Genomic DNA, 24,471 nt, shown 5'->3' with positions numbered 1-24,471 from the left:
GTTCTTTCTAGTGCTTTACCACTTGATACCTTCATAAGCCATGCATTTTCCCTCTTATCACGTAGGTTTTACCCTCCCCCTCTATTTATTTATGCCAATAATTTAACCTTAGTGGCTTAAGTATTTCTTACAGCATTGAAGGAAATTACAGACACTTTCCCAAGAGTAGCTTCTACATCAGCAATCTTCCTTTCTCTCTGCCATTTCCTCTGAGAATTGTTTCACAAGGTCCAACATCCTCTTCTGTAGCATAGCTGAACAACAGATACTCAGCTCTGCAAGGCTGATTTCTTTTGTGAATAGTTAACATTTTTTTGATAGCCTTATTTTTAAGAAACATGTTAGCCCTTCTCTTGTTCTTCAGAGATAACTCAAAATAATATCATTTGGTCTATCTGTTCATAAGCCAAAGCTACAGCTGCCCTGTCTTTTTAAACTCAGAGCTACAGAATTCATTTGAGTTCCAGAGATAAATCAGACTTGTCCATTGCTATTACTTAATAAGCCAAAATAACTGAACATTGAACAAGAGTTTGCCCAAAGGCTGAGTCAGATTATATACAAGACACCGTCTGTATTATCAGTGTATAAACAGCAAATAACTTTTTAGTATATGTTCATGTCCTGTGCAATATTTGGGACATACTTACACTAAAAAAATTTATTTGGAAATCAAATTTAACTAGATATCCTGTTTATTTGCCAAATCTCACAATTCAGGTCACCATTTATCTACCGAGCACAATCAATAACCTGTTCGTCCAATGTGGCCTCAAGTGGGTTTTGGCGCAGAAGCGCTCCTTTTGGACTACAGGTGTGGTCCTGGTTGCAAAGTTCTGATGTGACGTCAACACTATACAAAAGTAAATGTAACTGCAAATTTTGAAATTCACAGATGGGTCTTTGAAGTCCAGCTCAAAAGCGTGGAGGAGTAGGTTAAAATAAGTCACAGACTTGCCGGTTTGGGGTTTCTAGAAACAAAAATAACTTGAGGAGTTGAAGGCTTGTGGAAGACATTTCCAGAGAGGGTGGGAAGTTGCAGGAGAAAAGGCTTCTTCGGGATTTAGAAAGCGAGCGCGCGAGAACCTGAGCTACCCAGTAAGAGCCGAGCAGGGACTGGTGGGCTCCCGACGGGGTGTAACCAATCAGGGCAGAGATGGGTGGGGCTAGGCTACGGGAAGGGGCGGACTGCAGCAGAGTTGGCTCCAAAGTGTGGGACTCAGCCAATCGGAACCGGGCAGGCCGGGGCTGGACTGCGGAAGGGGGCGGGTTCGGAGGAGTGTACTGTACGGAGAGTCTTTTAGCCTCACCTGCAGCTTCGCCTCCCTGCACCTGCATCTGTGCTGTTCTCCCAGCACTGCGGACGCGACTCGAGGGTGACGCTTGCTCCGCTCGTCATGGCCTACCCGGGATACGGAGGCGGGGTGAGTCCCAGCCGCTTGGCTGTGTCCCTCTCCCTCGCGGGGTGTGGCGCCCCCTCGGGGGCGGTGCCAGCGTGCCGGGTCCGCACTTGGCGGCTGCTCCTTGCGTCCGCGCCTGGTACTCGGCGGCGCGGGACTCCGGGGGTGTTAGGAGCCAGGGCCGCGGCGAGCATTGAGCCTGGGCTGACTTGGAGCCGTAGGTGTGGAGCCGAGGGAGTGATGTGTGTTTGGAAATTTATTTCCTGGAATGGAGGAAGAAGCCACCCTCTTCTTGTTCCAGTAATCTTTTGTGGTACATCCCTCCCCCGCCCCCCACTCAGTGTTGCTAGAGATCCTGTTTCTGAATTTCCTGACCACTTCTTGTTCTTTAAGTTCCTTATGAATAAATTAAGGTGTACGGTAAATAACTCCTAATCTTTACTGTTATACGAAGGGCAATCTGTTCTAGACTCCCTCCCTCGCCCCCAGGCGGGGGGAAGTTACTCTTTCTTATAACTTTTATCCTATATCACCTTTGGGAGTTGCAAGTTATAGTGGTAGAGTCCTGGTGGCTAGCCCTTTCTCTTCAGAAAGGAACCCAAATCTTTAGTATTGATGTCAGTGATCTGCAAAGTGGGTTGAGCACGCTATGTTAACAGAGTTAACATTAGCTTGATCCATTGCGGTGTGGGTAGAATATATTTTCTATTTTTATTTCTGTTTGTTTTTTACCTAAACAGAGAAACTGTGTTTTACTGATTTTAGCATAGGACTTGACTTTGGGCTATGGTTGTGATCTTCAAAAGAGTTACTCCTACCCCTGGGAGTTCATGGTTGTTGTTGTTCTTGTTCTTGTTTTAGGATATGAATTTCCAGGTCCTCAACTTCCACACATACTTGTTTCTAAAATTGATTTGCTTTACTTAAGACTTGCCTCTATTCCCTGTGGCACCTTCCACTTTGTAATGCATACTCCTCCTCAGTCCTTAAATTTAGGAAGGAAGTTTAAAGTGCCTAAGGAAAGTAAAGCCCCTTAAAGATTAGTCAAGATAGCATAAACCTGTGGGTCTTTAAAAACGTCCCTAGCGTAGACGTATTTTCATTTGGTTGACGCTGTTAGAAGTGTGATATATTTACTCCTCTTGGTATGCTCTTAATTCATATATGTATGGCAGAGTGAGGTGACAAGAGTAATACATTTTCATTCAAATAATTTGGTGCTTCCTTACCCACTTTTGTCAGAGTACTTGAATTTGATGGAGAGTTCCACGACACAATAAAGAGAACGTCTGTATATGTTTTGAACATTTAAATACCGTTTTCCATGAATTTAAAATAAACATCTCTTTTCAGCTGTTCTCATGCTCATTATTAATCGCTGGAAAGAGAAGTACCTCAATAGCTGAAGCAATGTAGATTAGAGACGCTGATTTTAAAAAATGTAATTGAAATATTTTAAGATACATTGGATAACATTTTGGGATAAAACTTACATGATTTATTTACTAGGAGAATATTAATAAGATAGTTGAGACATTTATAAATCATGTTAAATAAAGGAAACCCACACCTTATTAATGTTTCTTATATTCTTTTAACAAAATACAAAATGTCAGCTACTAGACCTAATTGTTTTGATAGTATACTTTTATCTAATTAAGTGTATGATTTATCTCTGTAGGAGATGCATTTCCAATAGATTTTACTTTCTTCTTTTAAGTATTGTTTATAAAAATTGTGTTGTTTTCTTTTTTTTTTTTTACTAATTGTATATGAATAAAAATTATAACGCAATATAAAGGACTTTTTTTGTTTGTTTCTTATTTTGGTCACAGGAAATGAAACAATCTAAAACTTTGTTACATGTTTTTATTTATACATGTTGTATTATACAAGCTTCAGTGTTTTCAATAATAAAAATACATTTTAAGCACAGAAAACTTACACAGAATAGATTTTCACACAAGAAATAGCATACAAAATGAATTCAAAGATGAAGAATCTGTCTTTAGAAATCACTTTTAATCTGTTTTGCCTTCCCAATTTGCAGCATTAACTTTCCCCAATCCCATAATTTGAGAACCTGGTGGTCAGATTAATGATGGTTACAAATTCTTTACCACTCCCCTTATCGAAAAGCACAGACTATTTCTCCACTTCCTTCAATCTGGGTTGGGCCTGTTTCACCTTCATCTGGTAGAATACAGTAGAAAAGGCACCATGGTGGTTCCAGACTTATTATTGTAAGAGAACTGGCAGCTTCTGTTTCTCTCTCTCAGAACCTGACTGCCATACTGTGAAGAAGTGAAAGAGCCATGTGAAAGGGCCCATGTGGAGGAGAACTGGGGCCCCTGGCCAACAAGGTTCATCCCTAAACATGGTTTACATAACTTCATCTTTCAAGTTGTCCTCTTGATAGTTTCAAATGAGTCAAAATTGATCATTGTTATTATTACCACATAATGTGGGTAAGGAAAGGCTTAGACAATATTTTCATGTCTAAGCCTTTCATGTTTCTGTTCATGTTTTTAATCTTTACTATTGCCATTTTGTGAGGGCTTCAGTTAAAACTAGATCACATGATCTATAACAACAGAGAATAAATAAGTCACAATAGGCTGAAAAGAAACAAGTGAGAGGCTAGCATATGGAACTCTCTCTCATCCCTCAGGATACTACCACAACCACCGCAGTTTCTTTAAACATTTTGGTTTCTGCCCCTTAAAAGATTTTTGAAAAACTGTATACCCTTTTCCCATATTTTATATTGACATATAACGTTTTTATTTTAAGTTTAAATAGTTGTAAAGAATACAATACCCAATATATTGCAAATGTTGACACTTAACAAAGTTTCATTGTATTGACACATATATTCTTCTAAGTATGTGTCTTGAGGTTTACTTCTTAGTTTTACTTTAGGTAAAATCTTGCATTGTTTTACTTTTTGTTTACTTCAGTGATGTTGGTAAACATTTTTTTAAATTGTACATGTTCCTCTGTTAGATTAAGTTCTTAGAGGCTAGTAGCTTTCTTTTTTCTTTTACACTTCTTTTAATGTTGGGTAATATATGTTAATGAATTGAATTATGTCTTAATGTAGGACATCTAACATTTTGTAAAGTTTTTGTGATAGGATTAGAAGCTTTTGGTAACTGTGTTTACTTTTTGATGGGCTTCTAATAATTTCTTTTAATCCAACTTTTATAGATAATAGGTAATATTTATATTACTAACCTTCTCCTATTTCACTCTTATAGTTTGGAAATTTTAGCATTCAGGTGCCAGGAATACAGATGGAACAGCCAGTGCCAGAAACAGGTCCAGCTGTACTCCTCGATGAATACTGTGGGTTCCCAGCATTTTCAGACACTTATTCCTCAGCTGGTGACTCTGTGTATACTTACTTCAGTGCTGTTGCTGGACAGGTGAGGTACTAAATTTATTGCATAAATATGTCTTTGAAAATTATTGTTTAAGAGAAATGTCAACTATTTTACTTAGAGTATCATTTTAAATATATATGAAATTTATATTTTAAATTTATCTAGACTTAATTTTTTTCCTGAGATCAGAGATGAGCATAGTCCTAATTATTTCATTTTAAAAGTCTGTTGTTGTGATGCTTGATACATTGTTCATTTGACTAAAAGAGGAAACCTTTTTTTTCATAGTGGGGAAATCTGATTCTTTCTTACTTAGTATGCTTGCCTTACTGAAATTCTTCTACAAGGGGCTTTTCTTACTAGTCACTAAACACTCCACCAAAACTTAGATATTATATCTTCTTATGAGTTATCATTTTTCTATCACTTAAATCTTTTTATTTCCTTCACTCTGTTTGACATTTAGGAGCATCAGACTCTTCCTGAGTGATAGATAACACAAAGCTAAGTAGGTTTAGCCTGCACATTCTTTTATAGCATGCAAAAATGAGTATTGGAAGTTTGAGGAAAGTAGGAAGTATTTTAAAAAATTATAAGGAACAATATTTCTAACTTGGGCCTCACTCCCATTAAAAAAAAATCTCAGTTAAAACCTAAGTATGTCAAACAATATGATTGGAAATCACTTCAGCATGTCATAAATTTATTCAAGTTGAGAAATTACATTTTTTCACAGGTGAAGTTTTGTCATTTATAGTAATTTTGATTTTATATGGCTAGTAAATTTTCCAGATTATCAAAATAATCATGTTGGGATTTATTCATTAAAAATTAAAGGAAATAGTATGTTATGATGAGGTATGGTATTAGGATGTTATTTGTTTCCAGTAAATTTGAGCGATTATTTAAAAGACTGACTTTATTGTGATCAGTAGGGAAGTGTGAAACTGCCAGTTCAAGTACATGAATTCTGTAGGTGAATTGTTACTGATGATAATGTGAATACTTTTGTCATGGGAAGCTTTTCTTTTACTCCTACATAACTGTAATACTATACCACAGTTTATTCTTTTCTTTTTTTTTTTTTTTTTTTTTTTTGAGACAGAGTCTCGCTCTGTCGCCCAGGCTGGAGTGCAGTGGCCGGATCTCAGCTCACTGCAAGCTCCGCCCCCCGGGTTTACGCCATTCTCCTGCCTCAGCCTCCGAGTAGCTGGGACTACAGGCGCCCGCCACCTCGCCCGGCTAGATTTTGTATTTTTTAGTAGAGACGGGGTTTCACCGCGTTAGCCGGGATGGTCTCGATCTCCTGACCTCGTGATCCGCCCGTCTCGGCCTCCCAAAGTGCTGGGATTACAGGCTTGAGCCACCGCGCCCGGCCCAGTTTATTCTTTTCTAAGTAATTTTATATATATTTTTCATGTGAAATTTCAGGGAAAATTAAGCAAAGAGGATATGTATTATGCCCCTTTGTATCAGTTATTAGTTGTATTTGACAGAAGTATTGAGTAAATATTCAAGATCAGAAGGAATACAATATTGTAAGATGCCAATGTCTTCCAAATTAATTAATAAATAATATAGTATTATTTGAGTCAAATTCCTAAAGGTTTTTTCTTTTTTCTTTTTGGCTCTTGCTGCAATGATTCTAAAGTCTGTCTTGTATACTATGTTATTGAAAATAAATATTACATTATAATATATAAATGTATTATAATTATTAATAATTGTGATAGTGTGGTCCTAATGTAAAAACAAACATATAATACTGAAGAGCCCAGAAGCTTACCTGTGAATTCAGTATGTGGTAAAGGTAGAATTTCGTATCAGTGGGGAAAGAATGATTCCTGAATTAACTATCCTGAAATAATTAACAATTTATCTAAAAGTAAATGTAAATCCTCAGCCCATACCATATAGTAGCATGAATTCCAGATATATTAAAGGATTGAAAAGAAGTTGTATTGGTGTTTATCTCCTATTGTTGAAATAAATGAGCTTGACTTTTTTTTTTTTTTTTGCTGCTTTAGTATGTATTGCAGCACCTGCTATATTTGCGTTTTTGTCTACAAAACTTCTTAGAAGAGTCATGAACTAAGATATTTGTGTGTGTTAATGAAACATTTGGGAACATCTTTTTAAGATGTGTGTTTTTTTCTTGATATGTTTCATTTACTTGTTTAACAATTTGGGGGGGGGAATTGAAAGCTCTTCTGTGTTTATGGAATACAGTGGATTGGTGCATGGAGACTGGGGACCAGAGAGGATTTGGAAAAAGAGATCTACATGAAAATCATCTTGAGGGAGTTGGGGCAATGTATCAAAGAGGAGATTTGTAAATTGTGGATGGTTCTGGGACAGGCTCAATGATAAAACAGATTAGGAAAGGGTAAAGAAACTGCCAGAATGGAGGTGCCAATACCAGACTAATGGGCAGAAACAGATTCACTCTTGAGTCTTAGCTGCAGGCCTTGTCTCTTTTCTTTTATAATGGTCAACAAAGATTTATTGATGTAGATAGAATTTTATAGAACTTTAATAACATTTTATTCATTCCCTTGAGTGTTCACTAGCTCTAATACGCTTTTCTAGGAATAGACAGTATACATAGAATTAATAGAGATGGCAGATTCTGTTTTGGCTACTCCAATTTCATTTACATTTTATTTTTTATGATAAATGTAAAAGGTAAAAGGCTAACCTTTTACCTTTTATTATGTATTAGAGGCTGGGGGACTATAATACTCACCATCCCAGATACCTTTGTAGCTACTAAAGGCAGCCATGTGCTGTAGGACTGACCATTGACATGTAGGTGCATATCTTTGGAAAATCTTTCTGCCCCAAATGAAAAAAGCCTTACTGGGAGCAAGCCTTAGCTGTGGCTGTTTTTGCCCCTTCATTCTTCCTGCCTGGAAATGGGACTTGAGGTATGGAGGTGCAGCAGCCATCTTGTGACCCTGAGACAACAGGCTTGAGATAAAGACCTATAGATAGGGAATGTGGAAAAATGTCGAAATTGATGACAAGTCTAAGTTGCCATACAGTCCTGTTCTGCCTAGCCTCAGACCTGTTGTATGAAACAATAAACCCCTATTGGTTTAAGCATCTTCAATAATATTTTCTGCTGTTTGCACCTAAATGGTACCCTAACTATTCTACTCGTTATAGCATTGTCATTTTAAAGGATTATACTGGGAATAAGTATTATACTGAGAATAATTCTGTTATCTCTGTTTGACTATGTAATATATTCATCATATAAAATTACAACTTAAAGTATATGAACTGGACATACATTTGGAGACTTTTTTTGACTTCTGAACTATTTCAGTATTTTAATTGTTGGCAATAAATTTGCTATGTTTGAACTATTTGATACTTTCCTTAAATTTCCCAGTCTTGTGCTTTTGAATAAATAAACTCCATGAAGACAGGGTTCTGGTCGTATTTTCCCTACTTGACAGATAGATATCAGGAATATATAAACATTTAATAAATGTTTTAAATGGATGCATTAACTCTCCCATTTTCAATTTTTAGTCTAAATATTTAGACTGTATTTTTTCATATGTTGAGTTCTACCTAGCTTTGACTGATCAAGTGCAATATCTGAGTTATGTATACTGCTCCTAGAACCCAACTACCGAACTCACATCTACAGCCATATCCTTTTTTGATGGGCCTCATAATTAATGATGCTCTATGAAAAACATCCGATTAAAGGTTTCCACAGTGTTCTTATTTATAGGGTGAATTATTCTAAACAGTAAGGATTAAATCATTGATTAATTCCGGGAAATTCTGGTTTCTGTTTTCAGACATACACACACGTGCATCACAGTAATACCAACAACTTTAACTTTTGTATACACACACTGCTTCTTTTTTGTATACACACACTTTTCCACATAGCAACTGTGATGTGGGCATGACACATGTACCTTTGCATTATAGATAAGTAAGCAGAGACTCAAATTGAGTAACTGAACAAATAGGACTTGAAGTTGGATATTATTTTAAAATCTTGCTGCCTAACCAAAGGCAATTGATTTTTATTAATTCTCTACCTGATACTCTTGTAATTTAATTAGGACATTCAGCTTTCTACCACTAATGCTACCTAATTCAGTTAAGGGTTTATATAGTTAGCCTGATTATCAGCTTCAACTATAGGTAAAGAAATCCAAAAGTATCACTTGGATTTCATTCATGTAGTTTAGGAAGACATTGCTTATTTGTGAGTTAGTCATTAAGATAACATATTTTCATAACATCTCTGAAGTGGTATACTAGCAGAATGCTTTCTGATGGCAGTGAATAACTTCTAGCAAAGCTGTTAACGGTTGTTTTTCTAATTTCAAAAATTCTGTAAAGAGCACATGTAAAGCAGAGTTCCATTCATTGTACAGATTTTTAAATGTAATCCACATTTGAGTGAGAAATTCCAATATTTTTAACCTTTTGAAGTAGTAAATGAACTTGGTCACAAACAGTCAGAAATGCCAGCAGTTTAGCGAAGAACCAGACGTAGTTGTTTTCATTCTACCAAACAACTCACCTTCTTTGTACTAGATACTCTGCTACAGCCTGGGAATACAAAGATGAAGGGAACTGAGACACTGACTCAGACGATCTCTATGTAGCCAGGGAGATACAGACAAGTAGAAAATGATAAGGATGTAGGGAAAGAGGTGCTAGAGGTGAACAGGTGAAGATGATTACAACACCAAGAGTTTGTACTTGTGCTGTTTGCCGAGAACAGCACTGCTCAAAGTAAATATAAGATGAGCCATAAATGCAAAGCACATAGTTTTAATGTCTCACAGCATTATTTCAAAAAGTAAAAAGAAATAAGTGAAATTAATTTTAATGCTTTATTTAACCCATTATATAAAAATCCTAACATTTCAACATTTAATCAACATAAAAATTATCAATTATATTTTACATTTTTTTTTTTTTACTAAATATATGAAATCTAGTGTGTATTTTATACACAGAGAACATTGTAATTCAGACTAGCCACATTTCAAGTGCTCAGTGGAGCCTATGGCTAATGGCTGCTGTATAGAACAGCAGGAGCATAGAACACTCTTCCTTCAGGTATCTGCATAGCTTGCTCCTGTGCCAAAAGACCTTCTCCCATTTTTTAATTTGAGGAAAAATTTCTAACCTGTCCCCGATCTAAAAACATAGCTAATTTTTAAAGGTATAAGTTCCTAACTACAGAATTTCAAATTTAGTAAGCAAGATTCCTAGAAAATACGTGTGACAGAGAAAGGAGCACTTAGATACTCTTGACTAGGTAATGCCATACATGTGGTCCATTGAGAAGAATGCTGCTTAGTATTTTGTAATTTCTATTGGAACAACTGCCATTTTGTAAGGGGTTCTTTTGCCAAAAATCCAGTAGAATATGAGTGCTAATAATATTTCTTAGAAGTAATTTAGAAAAGTTTTTTGTTTTGTTGTTTCTTGGATCTCTTATGAAGTGTATGTTTTAAATTTGCCTCCTTGATCCTTCATCATAGCTGACATTTTGCATTTGTGCCAATGTATGTGATGGTTCCAAAGGAATTACTTATTTTTGTCAAAAACAGGATGAGGTACTGAATCATAATGAGAATACTCAACCTATTTCATTTCCATTGTGATTTCTTGTTTGCATTTTAAAACTTTATTTTCTGTAACAAGTTCAGGCAAGATATGTTTGGGCAGTAATCAGAAGAATAGCTGCAAGATACAGGGGGACTCTAGAATTTTGCTAGGGGTAATGGCAGGGGAAAATATATTTTCCCCTTCCAGTTAAAGCTTCAGTATTATTTATAAATAATCTCTTCCCAAAACAGCATGAGTGGGGATGTTTTTGAGACTTTTCTGAACATATTTTAGGCATTTTTCTCACTGTTTAAAATAGAAGTAGAACGACTCTTATGAGATTATCTTGAACCATTATAGAACAGAATAATTGTGCTATAATTCAGAAGTAGAAGAAATTATGTTGTATGATATTTTATAATATGCCTTTGTTGTCAGTAATTACTTCTAGTATTTTGTAGTTAATTATGGAGTAATGTTTCAAAGAATGCATATGTCTTGATTGGTCTAAAAGAGTCAATTAACATTTTAATATGCTTTTATACAATTGCACATTAAATTAGGTCATAATTATTTTTAAACAGGATGGTGAACTGGATGCTGAAGAACTTCAGAGATGTTTGACACAGTCTGGAATTAGTGGAACTTACTCTCGTGAGCTCTTTTTTCCCCTTTTGTCGAAATTGCAATAGGAAATTTATTTTCTTACTTTTTTGTCCCTGTAATTAAAATGTTTTAAAAGTTATCACAGTTATACATGCACATAGTTTAAGAAATCAGATAACTGTAAAACTCGTTACGAAAATAACTGTTCATTGTGCATTCCTGTCTCCTCAACATTAACTGCTCATAGAGGAGACTTCTTTTAACTTTTAAAAATCTGATTCTTTTGAAATTTGCTTCCATATTTCAAGATAGAATATTTTTTCACGATTGATTTTTGGATTTTATGATTATCTATTGATACCTTGCTATGGAAGATGAGGATTTCACTTTATTTTAACCTTAAACTCTCCTCTGTCTCTGCATTCCACAGAGGAACGTTTCCCATCCTCCTGTCCTTCCAATGTAGTTATAATATATAATAATTTTTGTTAGGTATGTTAGTCTTTATTTTTACTATCTGAATGCTGCTTATAGCTGTATCTTATGATAATGCATGATTACTTTCCTTTTTATATAATGTTTTGCTTTTCTTGAAATCAGTAGTTGTTGGACATTCTTTCTTTTTCATTATCCTAGAACTCCGGGATATGCTGTTTTTTATGCGTAGCTGTCATACTGGGATTCTTTCACCATTATTCTGGAGCTGGTTTCCCCATTTATCTTGAGTTAGATCTCCTTTTTACTCCATCTCTTGTTGTCTTCTTTTAAAAAATTCATTATGTTATTTTAGTGAAATATATAGTTAAGTAGCTTCTTAATAAAAAAAAATATATATATATATATATGACCAGGTGCAGTGGCTCATGCCTGCAATCCCAGCACTTTGGGAGGCGGAGGTGGGCAAATCATGAGGTCAAGAGATCGAGACCACCCTGGCCACCATGGTGAAACCGTGTCTCTACTAAAAATACAAAAATTAGCTGGGCATAGTGGCACGCACCTGTAGTCCCATCTACTCGGGAGGCTGAGGCAGGAGAATTACTTGAACCCGTGAGGCAGAGGTTCCAGTGAGCTGAGATTGGGCCACTGCACTCCAGCCTGGTGACAGAGTGAGACATCATCTCAAAAACAAACAAACAAAAGAATACATGGGAGATAAAATTTTGAGAGCTTATTTATCTAAAAATGCTTTCATTCTACCTTCAGAATTGATTGGCAAGCTATAGAATTCTAGGTTACAATAATTCTCATGTAGAATTTTGAAGGTATTGCTCCATTATTTCTAGTGTCCCTTGTTGCTTTATCTTTGTCCTTCCTGCCTGGAAGTGATGTGATTTGTTATTCCTCTCTGGCAACTTGGGAGATCTTTGTCTTCAGTATTCTGAGATTTGATGGTGAAGTGCCTAGTTGTGTTGTGTGGGGAACTCAAGAGGGTATTCTCAGCCTGGAAACTCCTTTGCTTTAGATGTAGGACATTTTCTTCAATGATATTTTCTGTTTCTGGAATGCTTTTTGTTTTCACTGGGTTTTCTACTTTTATCATCTTTTCCCTCCTATCATTTTTTTTTTCTGAACTTTTTGGGAATTTTCCTCACCTTTATTTCCTAAACCTTCTATTGAGTCTTTAATTTCTGCTTTTCATTAAAATCCAAGAACTTCTGTTCTGTTTTCATGAATGTGATACTGTCCCTTATCTCTCTGAGACTATTAATGTATCTTCAAAGTTTGTTCTTCCTATATAACCTTTGTTTTTTCCAGATTGTTTTTTCTCCTCATTTTGTTTGTTTTGGGTGGTCTTTCATGTTAGGTGCTTTTCTCAGTTATCTGATGATACTGTCTTGCTCATATTTTAACTAAAATACTGATAAGAAGCCCTGATATCATGGTTAAGCATTGATTGTGGGCTTCAATTTATGGTGGTTTGGCTGGGCAGTTTTGTCTTGTAACTCTGGGTGTCGGTATCTTTAGGGATTTCCTTTTGGACTGGGTTTTCAGTTTACCTTCTGCCTGGAAAGGAGAGGTGGACTCAGAAGGGTTCTCAAGTCTTTTGTAAATTGTCCTTTAATTGCCTTACTTTTAGAAGATAGCCCTGTCTCAGCTCGGCTATCTTGCATTTCAGAGACCTCTCCAGAGAATAAAATTCCAGACTTCTGCTGGGTTGGAAGTAGGTGTAGCATCCATCCAATTGAACTGAGGCAGGGAGGGGATATGAGGCTTAGAATGCTCCTTAGGTAGACTTTCAGCCAATTCTTCTGTTTTTGTCTCCACTTTCACACCCGCTTTCAGAAGTACTGCCAATTCTTAGGCATTTGGGGTCTTTTCCAAGGGTTGCTTCTCAGCTTTTCTCATTACAAGTTCAGGAATCCATTTTCTGAAATCTAGGTTGGTTAACTCACATCCATCAACTCTTCAACTTGCAAAATTTTGTTCCTTTGTTTCCTGTCTAATTTTCTTTTTCTCTGGTTTTATGCCTTAAATTAGTTTACTCTCCATTCTAATGGACTATGGGGAGGAAGTGAAAAATCTGTCAACTTTCCTGAAAAGCCTGTCTCTTCACTCCTTGTCCTAAATATTTTTTCTTATACATACACATTCCTATTCTGATATTGAAGATCTGCTTGTTTGCTGATTCGGATTTAGCCATCTATTGTCATTAATTCAGAGTCTCCCACTTTATGAGTGTGTGCCAAGTTAATTGTAAAGCAAAATCGATATCATTTACTTGCCCCAAAGAAGAAATACCATTCCAGAAATTTCTCATGTAATCCCCTCGCTCTGATAGTTTTATAGCCTTAGCTTTATAAACTTGTGAAACTACCTTTCTGGGTCCCAGTTTCTTCCTTTTTAAAAACTGGAACTATTATACGTTTAGCATGTTTATGTGAAATCATGTAACACACACCACCTTACTCATATTAAGAACACATTGAGTATCTATTGAGTTGTCAATTTGAAAATACTACAGCTAACAATTCTAACATCGATACTATATTAAACATTTAAAGAAAATCAGCAATTTTAACTTGTGGAATGTTTTATAATTTTTTCTTTAATGGGTCTAAAATTTAGCTGAAATAATTTTCTTCTTTTATAAAATGTTAAAATGTTATGGATAAAATAAAATAATAATTTTGAAAATTTTTATTCATTCATTCATATTAACAAGCTGCTATTAAACACTTTGTAAGTTTAAACTGTACTAACATGATATTTTCTTTATCAGGAGATGAAATTAGTCTTGGGATATGTCAGCATATTAGTTGAATATAATTGGATTAGAAAAATTAGAAAAGGATTAGAAAAATTGAATTTTATCAATAGGTCATCAGTTGTAGTTCTGTAAATATGAAAGTGTTAATATTTCGAATTACCTCTGGTTTTAAGATAGCTTGTATTGATATTTTCTTCCTTTTTTCTCCCCCCAACCCCTGAGAAAAACCAGCTCTTCAATTCAGATGCTCATTTTTTCTTACTTGGTCTATTACAATAAACTATCAGTGGACTTACCTATTTCCAGTATCATCTCACTTTATATTTTATTCATTGTAAACTAAAGTTTCTAAAATGGAAATTTTAGAATTTCCCCTCTGCTTCTGAAACACTTCAGCAGCTTTTATTGGCCCAAACTTTTTGGGGTAGTATTCAAAAGTTTCATGATTTGGCCCTCATTTGCCTTTCTGATGTCATCATATGTCACTCTCTCCCACGTACTTTAACTCAAGTTTTGTGATCTCTGATTACGTGTCAAACTTCTACTTTAACTGCACTTGTCATTTGTGTTATAAAGACTGGAAGCCTTCCTCTTCCCCAGGCTTGGGTGAAGCCAAGTGCTTTACATACCTGGAGTGTCTTTGTCACAGTAATTTTCAGTTAGTTTATAATTGCTCATTTAATTACCTTAGTCCCCTCACTAGATGTGAGTACTTCGAAGGCAGTAACTTTTTTTAAAACAATGGGTACTTAACATTCAATAATAGCTTGTTGATTGTGGTGATCTTATATATTTTGGCAGTTTTTAAATGTTTTATTTTGAAACTAGAGATTGTCATAATTTTACATAGATAAAGTTGGGCATACTCTAATTTAAATATTGTATATGTTTTACAGCCTTCAGTTTGGAAACCTGCAGAATTATGATTGCCATGTTGGATGTATCCTTGAATAGAAATAGAAAATACTAGAATAAAGAGTAATTGCTTTCTGAATATCAAGCCAGTGGTTAGATTTCAGTGCCCATAGTAAACTAGTGTAGTGAATTTAAAAATACTTTGTAAGATCCTGTTTAAATTCTAGGCTTTTTAGTTTTTATACATAAATCTATTCATATATTGAGTTTGGCTAACTCTACAGAAGCATACTCATGTTTTAGTCAATGATTTAGAGTCAGATAAACTCAGGTATCAAAATTTATTTTTGTTAATAAAACTATCAGAGAGATTACACAGGAAAACTGGGATTTAATGAATTCAAAGAGCTATGGGCAGCTCTTAATGCCTGGAAGCAAAACTTCATGACTGTTGATCAAGATGGAAATGGCACAGTAGAACATCATGAGTTGCGTCAAGCCATTGGTCTTATGGGTAAGAACATTAACATTCTTTAGAATCTATAAAGCTCATCTTTGTTCTTTGATTAGATGAACTTAATTGCTTAAATTTACTAAGTAATAAAGGGATATATTTTTTCACCAGCAAGTTCCTTTGTTTGTTTTCAAGGTTGTAGGTAAATTCTGACCAAAGACCTCAACAAAACCATTTTAATTATGATTTCTTTTCAAAAGATGATCTTCCATACATGCATGCATTTTGAATTTCTTCTGCTGTGTTTAAATTTGTTTCTTTGTTAGTACTTACCACTTATATTGTATTCTTTTATAACTTGGCAGGGTCTCTAATTGGGAGTCAAAGCTTGCCTCTGTCAGTCAAAAGTCTGTACAAAATAGCTTTTCAGCAGTAAAACCTATGTTTTCGTTTGTCTTTTTTTTCTTACATACTACAGAACATATAGCAGGTGCCAAAATACATCAAGATGGAAAGGTTGCATTTTAGAGTAATTTAAAAGTATAAAACTTTATTCTTATCATACCTCTCTCTGATAAGCTGATGTTCTTAGTGTACTTTCAAAATGGATAACATATAATGGTGTTTAATTTGCTTAAAGTTAATGCAGTTTTACATAGCTTTATGAATTGTTTTTATGCTTGTGATTTACACTCTTTTCTAAACAAAATATATTTACATGAAAATTAATTTTTTGGAAGTTAAAATCTGAACCCAATGGAAGTGGACTTACCTCAAATTGCAATTTAAATAAGTCAAATTAGTGATTTGTTTGGTTTTGTTTTATAAATAGACATTTTAATTTAGTAGTAGGGACAGTCCAGCTCATATAAACATATGTAGTTCAATTAGATCCTTGATACCTAATGGATTAAACCTGGACCTTAATTCAGCCTAATGTTGGGAAAGTAATAATCTTTGGCAGAAAAGAAAACCTTCAGAGTTCCAGTTAGGCAGTGGAATGTAAAAAAGGGTTTTCTGGATTGTCCAAATTTAAGGTCTTCATATATATTTTAAAATATTTGAATTATTTTGCTGAGAATACTATGAGAAAATCTAGGAATTTTATCAGTACCGCATTTAGCTCGTAACTCTCTAATATGAAGTTCAAAATATATTTGCATATAATTACATTAGTTTGCATGTTTTACTGCTTCTTTCAATTTATACGTTTCCTGCATTACATTCTATTGTAGCTACATGTATAATTATCTCCTATTGCATTTATTTTGGTTGTTTTTACCTTTGAATGGATTAGTGTCATTTGCTCAAGTCTACAAATCCGGTAATGTATGGGTAATAATAGTGGGCTACTATTCTTCTTACTAAAATGTATACATCTCTTTAAATGCATAGGGCCATCTAAAAGGGTACAGCAAGTAGAATATATTTTTTATTCTTTTTAAATTTTAGATTTTATGTATATTTTAAATGGGAGTAATCAAACAATAATACATGTATAGAATTTAAAATAATGTAAAACATACTGGGAATGAATGATCAAAAACTTCTTTCTCATCGATATAAGTATACAATCAAAAATTTTGGACATCACAGGACTACTAGAACAAAGAACCAAGGAAATCAGTGAAATAGTGAGAAGGCTGTTATTATTGTTACAGTGTGTGAAGAAACACTCAGAATTCCAGGACAAAAAAGAATAATGTTTTTTGTTTTTTCCCCTTTAGAGTAATCATGTTGATCCTCAAATTTCCCTTACTTATAAAAGATACTTTCAAGCAATATGTTCAGTGGGAAATATCATTTGAATAACAAGGATCATTAGTAATCCTTGCATTAATATTCTTTAAGAACTATACAAAGTTACATAATTGAAATATTGAAGCATTAAAACCCATGAAATTAGACATTATTTCAAAATAACAATATATGATAAATTCATAAGAAGAGAAGTGTTTTCTTTTCCTTAGCTTTGACTTTATTACAAAGTTAGAATTGTGATATTTATATACCGATTAACAGGATTAACAGTGAAGCCTTGGTCTGATCAATTTCAATATTAATGTGTTTTGTTTCTAATTACATTTTTGTGGAATGAATTTTGAAAGTTATTTTATGGCTTGATTAATGAGAAGGCATTCTTGCAGTGTTCTTATGTTATTTACATTTAGAAGTTTTAATTTATCTCTTTTTTAGGTTATAGGTTGAGACCTCAAACAATAACTACTATTGTTAAACGTTATAGCAAGAATGGCAGAATTTTCTTTGATGATTATGTTGCTTGCTGTGTGAAGCTTCGAGCATTGACAGGTATTGACTATTTAAAACTAGGTGTACAGTATTATGTAGCTATTTTTCTTGAATAATGTGTCTCATTTTCTCCAGCAAGTTTATAATAATACGTGTTTTCCTCTTTTATTCACTGTTAAATCTAATTAGTTTTAAGGCTTTAAATATTAAGCAATATAAATGATAAAAACTTGTTATATGTTATTTTTGGAAGTTTTTCTTCATATCTCTGTTGCCTGGGCTATTCAATCACTTCTAAGATTTAATTGAATATGAAAGTATTATTTTGTTGTACCTGGGGGCACTAAATATTTGGAACTACGTATTTTAAATTTCAATAAAAAAGTAATTTCTTTGTTTAAAGATTTCTTTAGGAAAAGAGACCACTTGCAACAAGGGTCTGTGAATTTCATGTATGATGATGTGAGTATCCTGCTTTTGGTATTTATACTGCATTCTAGATGCGTTCTTAGTTAGTAAAAAAATTTAAGTGATCCCAAGTACTGGTACTGGAAATAATATATTTTGTATGCCATATACTTTTCCATATTTTTCAGCTTAACACAAATATAAGATTAACATTGGCATAGATGCCAAACAATTTGACTTCATGTTAAATTGTAAATATACTTTTCAATTTTTATGACAGGCTTTTTGAATTTAAAAAAATGAATCACTTTTAAGGGCCAAAACCACCATTAGTTTTAAAAAGGGTAGTTTACTGTAGTGATATTTTTTCTCAGGGAGGGAAAAATTTTAATCCATGACACATTATGAAGCTGTTCATTTCTCATTTCAAATGGTTACTATTAACCTGATTCAGGGTTTTTAAAAATTCAAGCTATAAGACAGTTATATTTTACCTGTGCTTTAATGTTTCAGGGTTTTTGTTTTGTTTTTCTTGTATTTACTGATGAAAGTTATGGGGTCAACATTACTGGTATTTATTGGCTTGAGTTATAAGCCTTGGAAACAAACTTTTCTCTCTTAAGAAAATGCTCTTGTGGAATATAGTCAAAAACAATTAAAAACCATTTTATTCTTAATAGATAATAATGTTACTTATGTATTAGTTTTTGCAGGGCACTATGGCAATTTGAATGTTTAGAATTCTAAACCTGAAGAGACACTGTGAATTCTTTTGCTTGGAAGAAGTGAACTGGACTACTTTAAAACTTTTAAGGGTTTTCCATGTTCTTCCTACCCGTTAAGTCCCTCTTCCCTTTCTGTGTGTTTTTATTTTAGCAGATAGTTCAAAACAATAAAAGATTAAAAAAAAAATCTGGTGTATTACTGCTTTTGGAAAAGTTATCTTGCAAATATGTGCATATTGTCATAAAATATTGGTGTATGATTATTTGATTTAAATAATGCTTAGCCTTAATTTTTAACAATGTAAATTTAGAGGAATGTACTTTACAAGATAGATTGTATAAGAAGCCAAATGATAAAAGCCTAGAAAAAACTAATTTATACTTATCCGAAGGTTACAAATTAGACTTTAAATTTTGTTTGTAGTTGGTGGTGTTTGAGGGCCAACTAGAAATGAAAGCCTGGATTTTGTGCCGTGTTCGTAAGATAGTTTGTTCCTTGATCAAATAATCAGAGAAAAGACACTTAAAGATCTTTGTCCGTGAAGAAGAAAATTATCTCCCCAGTCAAATCTGTGGTGGGATAAGACTACAGAAGGCATTATTTTTTCCTTTTTAATTTTTTGTTGTGTATATTTTTCTTCAATATGTTTTATTGTCTTCTCTAAGCAAACAGTTCTTAATAAACAAAGTATTTCTCTCTGCACCCTATTTCATTAGTGAAGACATAGTTCCCCTAAAATGGCATCCTCCTCTAAATCTAGACTTTTTGGAAATGGTGTATATTTTTGATGATATGTCAGCATTCAAAATTGTCCTAATTAAATTGTTGTTTAAATGTAATGTCAGCTGTTTATAAAGTTAAAGAAAAAAAAAAAAGCAAGTAATTAACCACTCTGATTGCTCAGAAATTATACATTTGACTTATTTGACAATATTAACATTAGTGGTGGCTTTGCTGTTAAAAACCCAGTAAGTATTTTGAGTACATCTATGTGATGTGGTGTTTTGAGCATAGAGGCACCACAGCAACTTTTCTGAGTGGTACTAAAACTGCCGAAAATGCAAAGTAGAATCACCAGATCTTTAGTGTGCAGTATCCCTGGTATAAGATGTTATGATTAATGTAATTTCTTTCTTGGCAAACACCTCATGTCTATCTTAGTGAAGATTTAATAAACCACATATTTTTCTTATGCTTTAAATGCGTGTCTTCCAATCTAACAGTGAGTGACATGATTTTATGACTGCTGACCAAATTAATTTATAGATTTTATAAAATCCCATGTTTCTTAGTGGATGAAGGATAGATGGCAATATCTTGAACAAAACCTTTTATAAACTTATAGAATTTTAAATCAGCTTTCACTTTAAAAAATCCTGGAAAGGAAGTAATGCACTTGACACTGATAATTTTATATAATTTGCTGTCAAATTCACTTGGTCAGTTTTATAAAAATGTGTGAATAAGTAATCCACATAATTTTGTTCTCTGGCTTTTTTTTATGAACATATATTTGATAATGTGAGAGGACATTAACTGAGCTGGTAAATTAAAGAAACAGATTTCTAATTAGAAGTGTTGTAGGAAAAAGCAAATGTAAAAACACTATGTGTCGTTCACGTTGAATGGTGATAATGTGACTCAGCAGCCTGTAATCTCAACACCCAGGTTATACAGATGGTTGTTACTGACCTATTCTGTGGTCAATTATGATTATCTCTCTTACTTGGAGGCTCACAGTTGAGGTAAAACTTTTAAAATGACAAATGGTATTATGCAGGTTTCTGCCAAATGACACTCTGTCTTAGAACTCTTTAACACAATTCTCATCTAAACATGTTCCTATGACTTTTGGTCATAGAAGATCTATGAAGGAGCTTCCATGGCCAAACATATTTAGAAACTCTCGCTTTCTAAAGCTTGATAAGGTATATTAGCATCTGAAAGCCCAGGTTAATAAAATCAGTCATGTTTAATTTTGTTTGGCCCAGTTTTTTCTAAACTTTTTGACCACAGAACCCCTTTCTCTAGCAAAACTAACATTCTATGCTGATCCAACTTAATTGCCAGGCAACTCTTCTGCACATTACATTAAACAGACAAACTTATATTCACAGAAACATTAGGCCTACAGAATATTTTATCAGAGTGTTTGTACTGAAATACAGTTCACTTTTTGATGCTTTAAAAATAACTGATAAAATATTTTTATGATGAACATGACTGCAATATGAATATAGTATAGTAGTTTGCACTGGTTAACTTACACCCCAGTTCTTGTATGATGATGTTAATTATTGAATAATGTACACTCTTAATGTATAAGTGCTTTTATTTATACAGTAAACATGTTTCCATGTCATTTTGAGAATTTTTTTAATAAACATTCAAATAGCTTGCTGTAAAGTTTTGTATCATACAAAATCTGTTACATATATATATATTATGAGATGCTTCAGTTCAAATAACAGTGCAGTAATTCACCTATATCTAAAAGACTGCCAAATGATTAAATGTCAGGTATTGCACTTCTATTTTGAGTGGCAGTTTACACATTTTAAATTACATCAAGGGTAAATCAATATTATGGAAATCTTAATTTGGTCCACTTTAAATGTAATTTCGAGGATTTCTCATTTGATCTATTTACGCATGCGTCCAGAAAAAAGTAACAAAAAATGTAGTCAAGTTATATTTATTTCCAAAAAAGGCATTTACCCTAGAAGAAAGTAGAATCTGTTAACATAGTTTAAAGTCTGTGGCGTTAAAAAAATAACAAAAAATCAATTTGTGATTATTTCTTTAAGTAAAATATAAGACATCAAGTTTACTTGTAATCTTATGGCATTACTAAACTGGACAAACAAATAAATACTCTGTCAAAAATGTGCTCTTCTTTGCCTTTTTACTTTGACAAACTCTTAAATGATATGTTTTCTTCTGCTTTTCTATAGTCTTCTGGGTAATGAATAGAAATAAATTTGTTAATATCTGGTGAATTAAATCCGATGAGTAAATTCCAAGACTTCTTTCAGGCAGGCATATATTCTGTTCCATAAGCTTTAAAATGCAACCATGGGTGTTTTATTACTTTGAAACTTGTGTTAGAAGATCCCAATTTTTTGGTCGCAATTCAATCATTTACATAATGAATTAAGCACATTTGAATAAATACATAATGTTAAAGTATCATCCAATAATATGTCTAGAGTTTATACATAATATTAGATTAAATTAAAATATTTAGAACTGGTAAATACTTAGAAGTTATGAGTGCAGACAGGATTTTAAATGAATACTGCCCAGGTAATTTGAAGTCTAGAATGAGGTCATCATATAGTACATATATTAAACTTTTCCTGTAATTTAGAATTCTGAGCATAAAACTACTTTCCAGCAAAACACTGGGAAACTTAGGAAAAATTGGTCTATCAGCTCATTATTTGAATGCTGGGAAATCTGTGCTTTTAATCATTTTTGCCATATCTCTTTCTACTTGTTTTTAAAAATATATTTTTCTGGCATATAAAGAAAGAGTCTTATATACTTAGCATTCCTTTTATCCAAGTAGCTTGGTAATATGCAGCTTTGTGTATTATTTTGCGAGTATTCAGGACTCAGGTGTGCTTCTATGTATCTGAATAGTGAGTAGACATTGGCAACACTTCTACATCACTATGATGTGCCATACAGTAAGAGAATGAGGAAGCTGTTTCTCTATGTGCTAATTATGTTTTCAGATGTGCCCCTTCTGTAACATCAGCGATGGTGGCAATTTGCAAAGCTTACAGGGAGTGAGAATTGGCCTAGATCATCATTTAATAGCAATATTCAGGGGCACTTATATTGGTAATGATTAGGTCCTAATTCTGACATATCGTGAGAGGTACCCCAATGTTTTCCCTTAACCATAAAAATGTAAGTATGTACAGATACGTGCATACAAATATTTGCATTCTAGTTGACTGTATTATTGAATCAAATTTCATTTTGCTGTAATTACTGAATTTTCAAAAGATAACCCGAAGAGTGCTAGTATGAATATCCCAGAAACATATTTATTAAACATTCATTTTTTGAAAATTATAAGTCACTTTCAAATGATTTTAAGATTTTTCTGAACTTTTGGATGCATATTTAATTTCCCATAGCTATCTGTGGTACCCTCAGATTTATATTATGGCAAGAGATAATTTATCTTGTGGTAAGTTCTAAAATATTTAGCTTCTTCATATTTAGGTTCTCATTTTCTGATCAGCCTTGGTTGTAGATACCAATATAATTTTTTCTGCTATTTGTGTTTGGTTTTTCATTTATCAAAGGAAAATGTTCTCTTGGTGTTTTAAACCTTTAAGATGAAGGTTGGAAAATCTAAGCCATGAAACAGACTCAATAGTCCTTAGCTTACATGCCACATTATGGCCAACACGTTTTATTTACAAGTTTTCTTGAAGGTAGTTTGATATTTTTTCCCCTTAAATAATAGAGAAGAAACGGGGAGGAATTAAGAAAGTATGAAACTCAGGCAAAAGAAAATATCTGGATATTTTCATTCTTGGTTAAAAAATGAAGCAAACATATGTTATAAAAGGTTATTTGCACATAAGTTAAAGCCTGTGTATCCACCAGAAATTTTAAGTAAACAATAAATGTTTTAGTCAATCACTGTTGTGGTCTTAACAGGCAATAATAGGTGAAATATTGTATTTCTTTAATTTTAGATTTAATGCTTTTTGCCACTCAATCTATCTTACTAGTGTCCTGATGGAACTCAATAAAACTGTAGCACTGTTACATGTGATTTCATGAAATAACATCAGCACCACCATGCCTGTATCTAGTACTGTTCCTAGTAAAACGTTGGAAAAAGTTGGCTTCTCTAGTAAAAGTATCCTACTTAGCTAATGAGATTTACTTTCTTTTTCCCCAAAATAATTTCTTTTACAAATTCTTGAATTTTTCATGTATAAATAGATCAGAAATTATATGCTTCATTCTTAAATTATGTATATATACTCTATTTTCAATACAACTTGTACACTTCTTTTAGCTACCAAAAATTTGCAACCATTTTTTACAGGAAATGTACATATTTACAGTTATCTGTAGAAGCTTATTGCAAAACTAGTTGTGCAAGTAGATTACACTGTCAATACCACATACCAATCTTTGAAGAAAATATTTACTAAAAAATAAATATTTCTGCACAGAATATTTCAAAAGCATTATGATTTCATGCTACATTATGTGCATAAAAACTAGGAAATAGTATGTGTTTTGGTAGGTTGTTTCATTTTGTTTAAAGCATTCCAAGGTACTTACTACTTAGCCAGATGTAAGTGAGCTGCTTTGTATTAGATGACTGACATTTTCAAGTGATTATACACATTCTTTTTTGAAATGTATTATTCTGTAACTGGTAAACATTCTGGTGTAATACATTTTCCCACCATCAAAATTATAAAACGCAAATTTCAGCTAAAAAGCGGTAATGAGCCTTTAATTGAAATCAAGGTGGCTAGGAGATAAAAACTAGAGATTCCTCAATATTTCTAATCTTATATAACATTTGGAAGG

General features: G+C 33.5%; 1 protein-coding gene across 1 annotated transcript; it reads left to right on the top strand.

Moving 5' to 3' along the window:
* Nucleotides 1-1,242: 1,242 nt before the first annotated feature.
* On the top strand, nucleotides 1,243-19,797 carry GCA (grancalcin). Its single transcript, XM_033231296.1, has 8 exons — nucleotides 1,243-1,424; nucleotides 4,661-4,828; nucleotides 10,969-11,038; nucleotides 15,098-15,141; nucleotides 15,423-15,570; nucleotides 17,707-17,820; nucleotides 18,164-18,222; nucleotides 18,873-19,797. The coding sequence occupies exons 1-8, from the start codon at nucleotides 1,398-1,400 to the stop codon at nucleotides 18,897-18,899; spliced, it is 657 nt and encodes a 218-aa protein (XP_033087187.1). The 5' UTR covers nucleotides 1,243-1,397; the 3' UTR covers nucleotides 18,900-19,797.
* Nucleotides 19,798-24,471: the final 4,674 nt, after the last annotated feature.

Source organism: Trachypithecus francoisi, unplaced genomic scaffold (assembly GCF_009764315.1).
Source record: "Trachypithecus francoisi isolate TF-2019V2 unplaced genomic scaffold, Tfra_2.0 Lachesis_group13, whole genome shotgun sequence".
Classification (NCBI taxonomy): Eukaryota; Metazoa; Chordata; class Mammalia; order Primates; family Cercopithecidae; genus Trachypithecus; species Trachypithecus francoisi.
The sequence above is the reverse complement of the archived record's forward strand: the minus strand, read 5'-3'. Positions and strand labels throughout refer to the sequence as shown.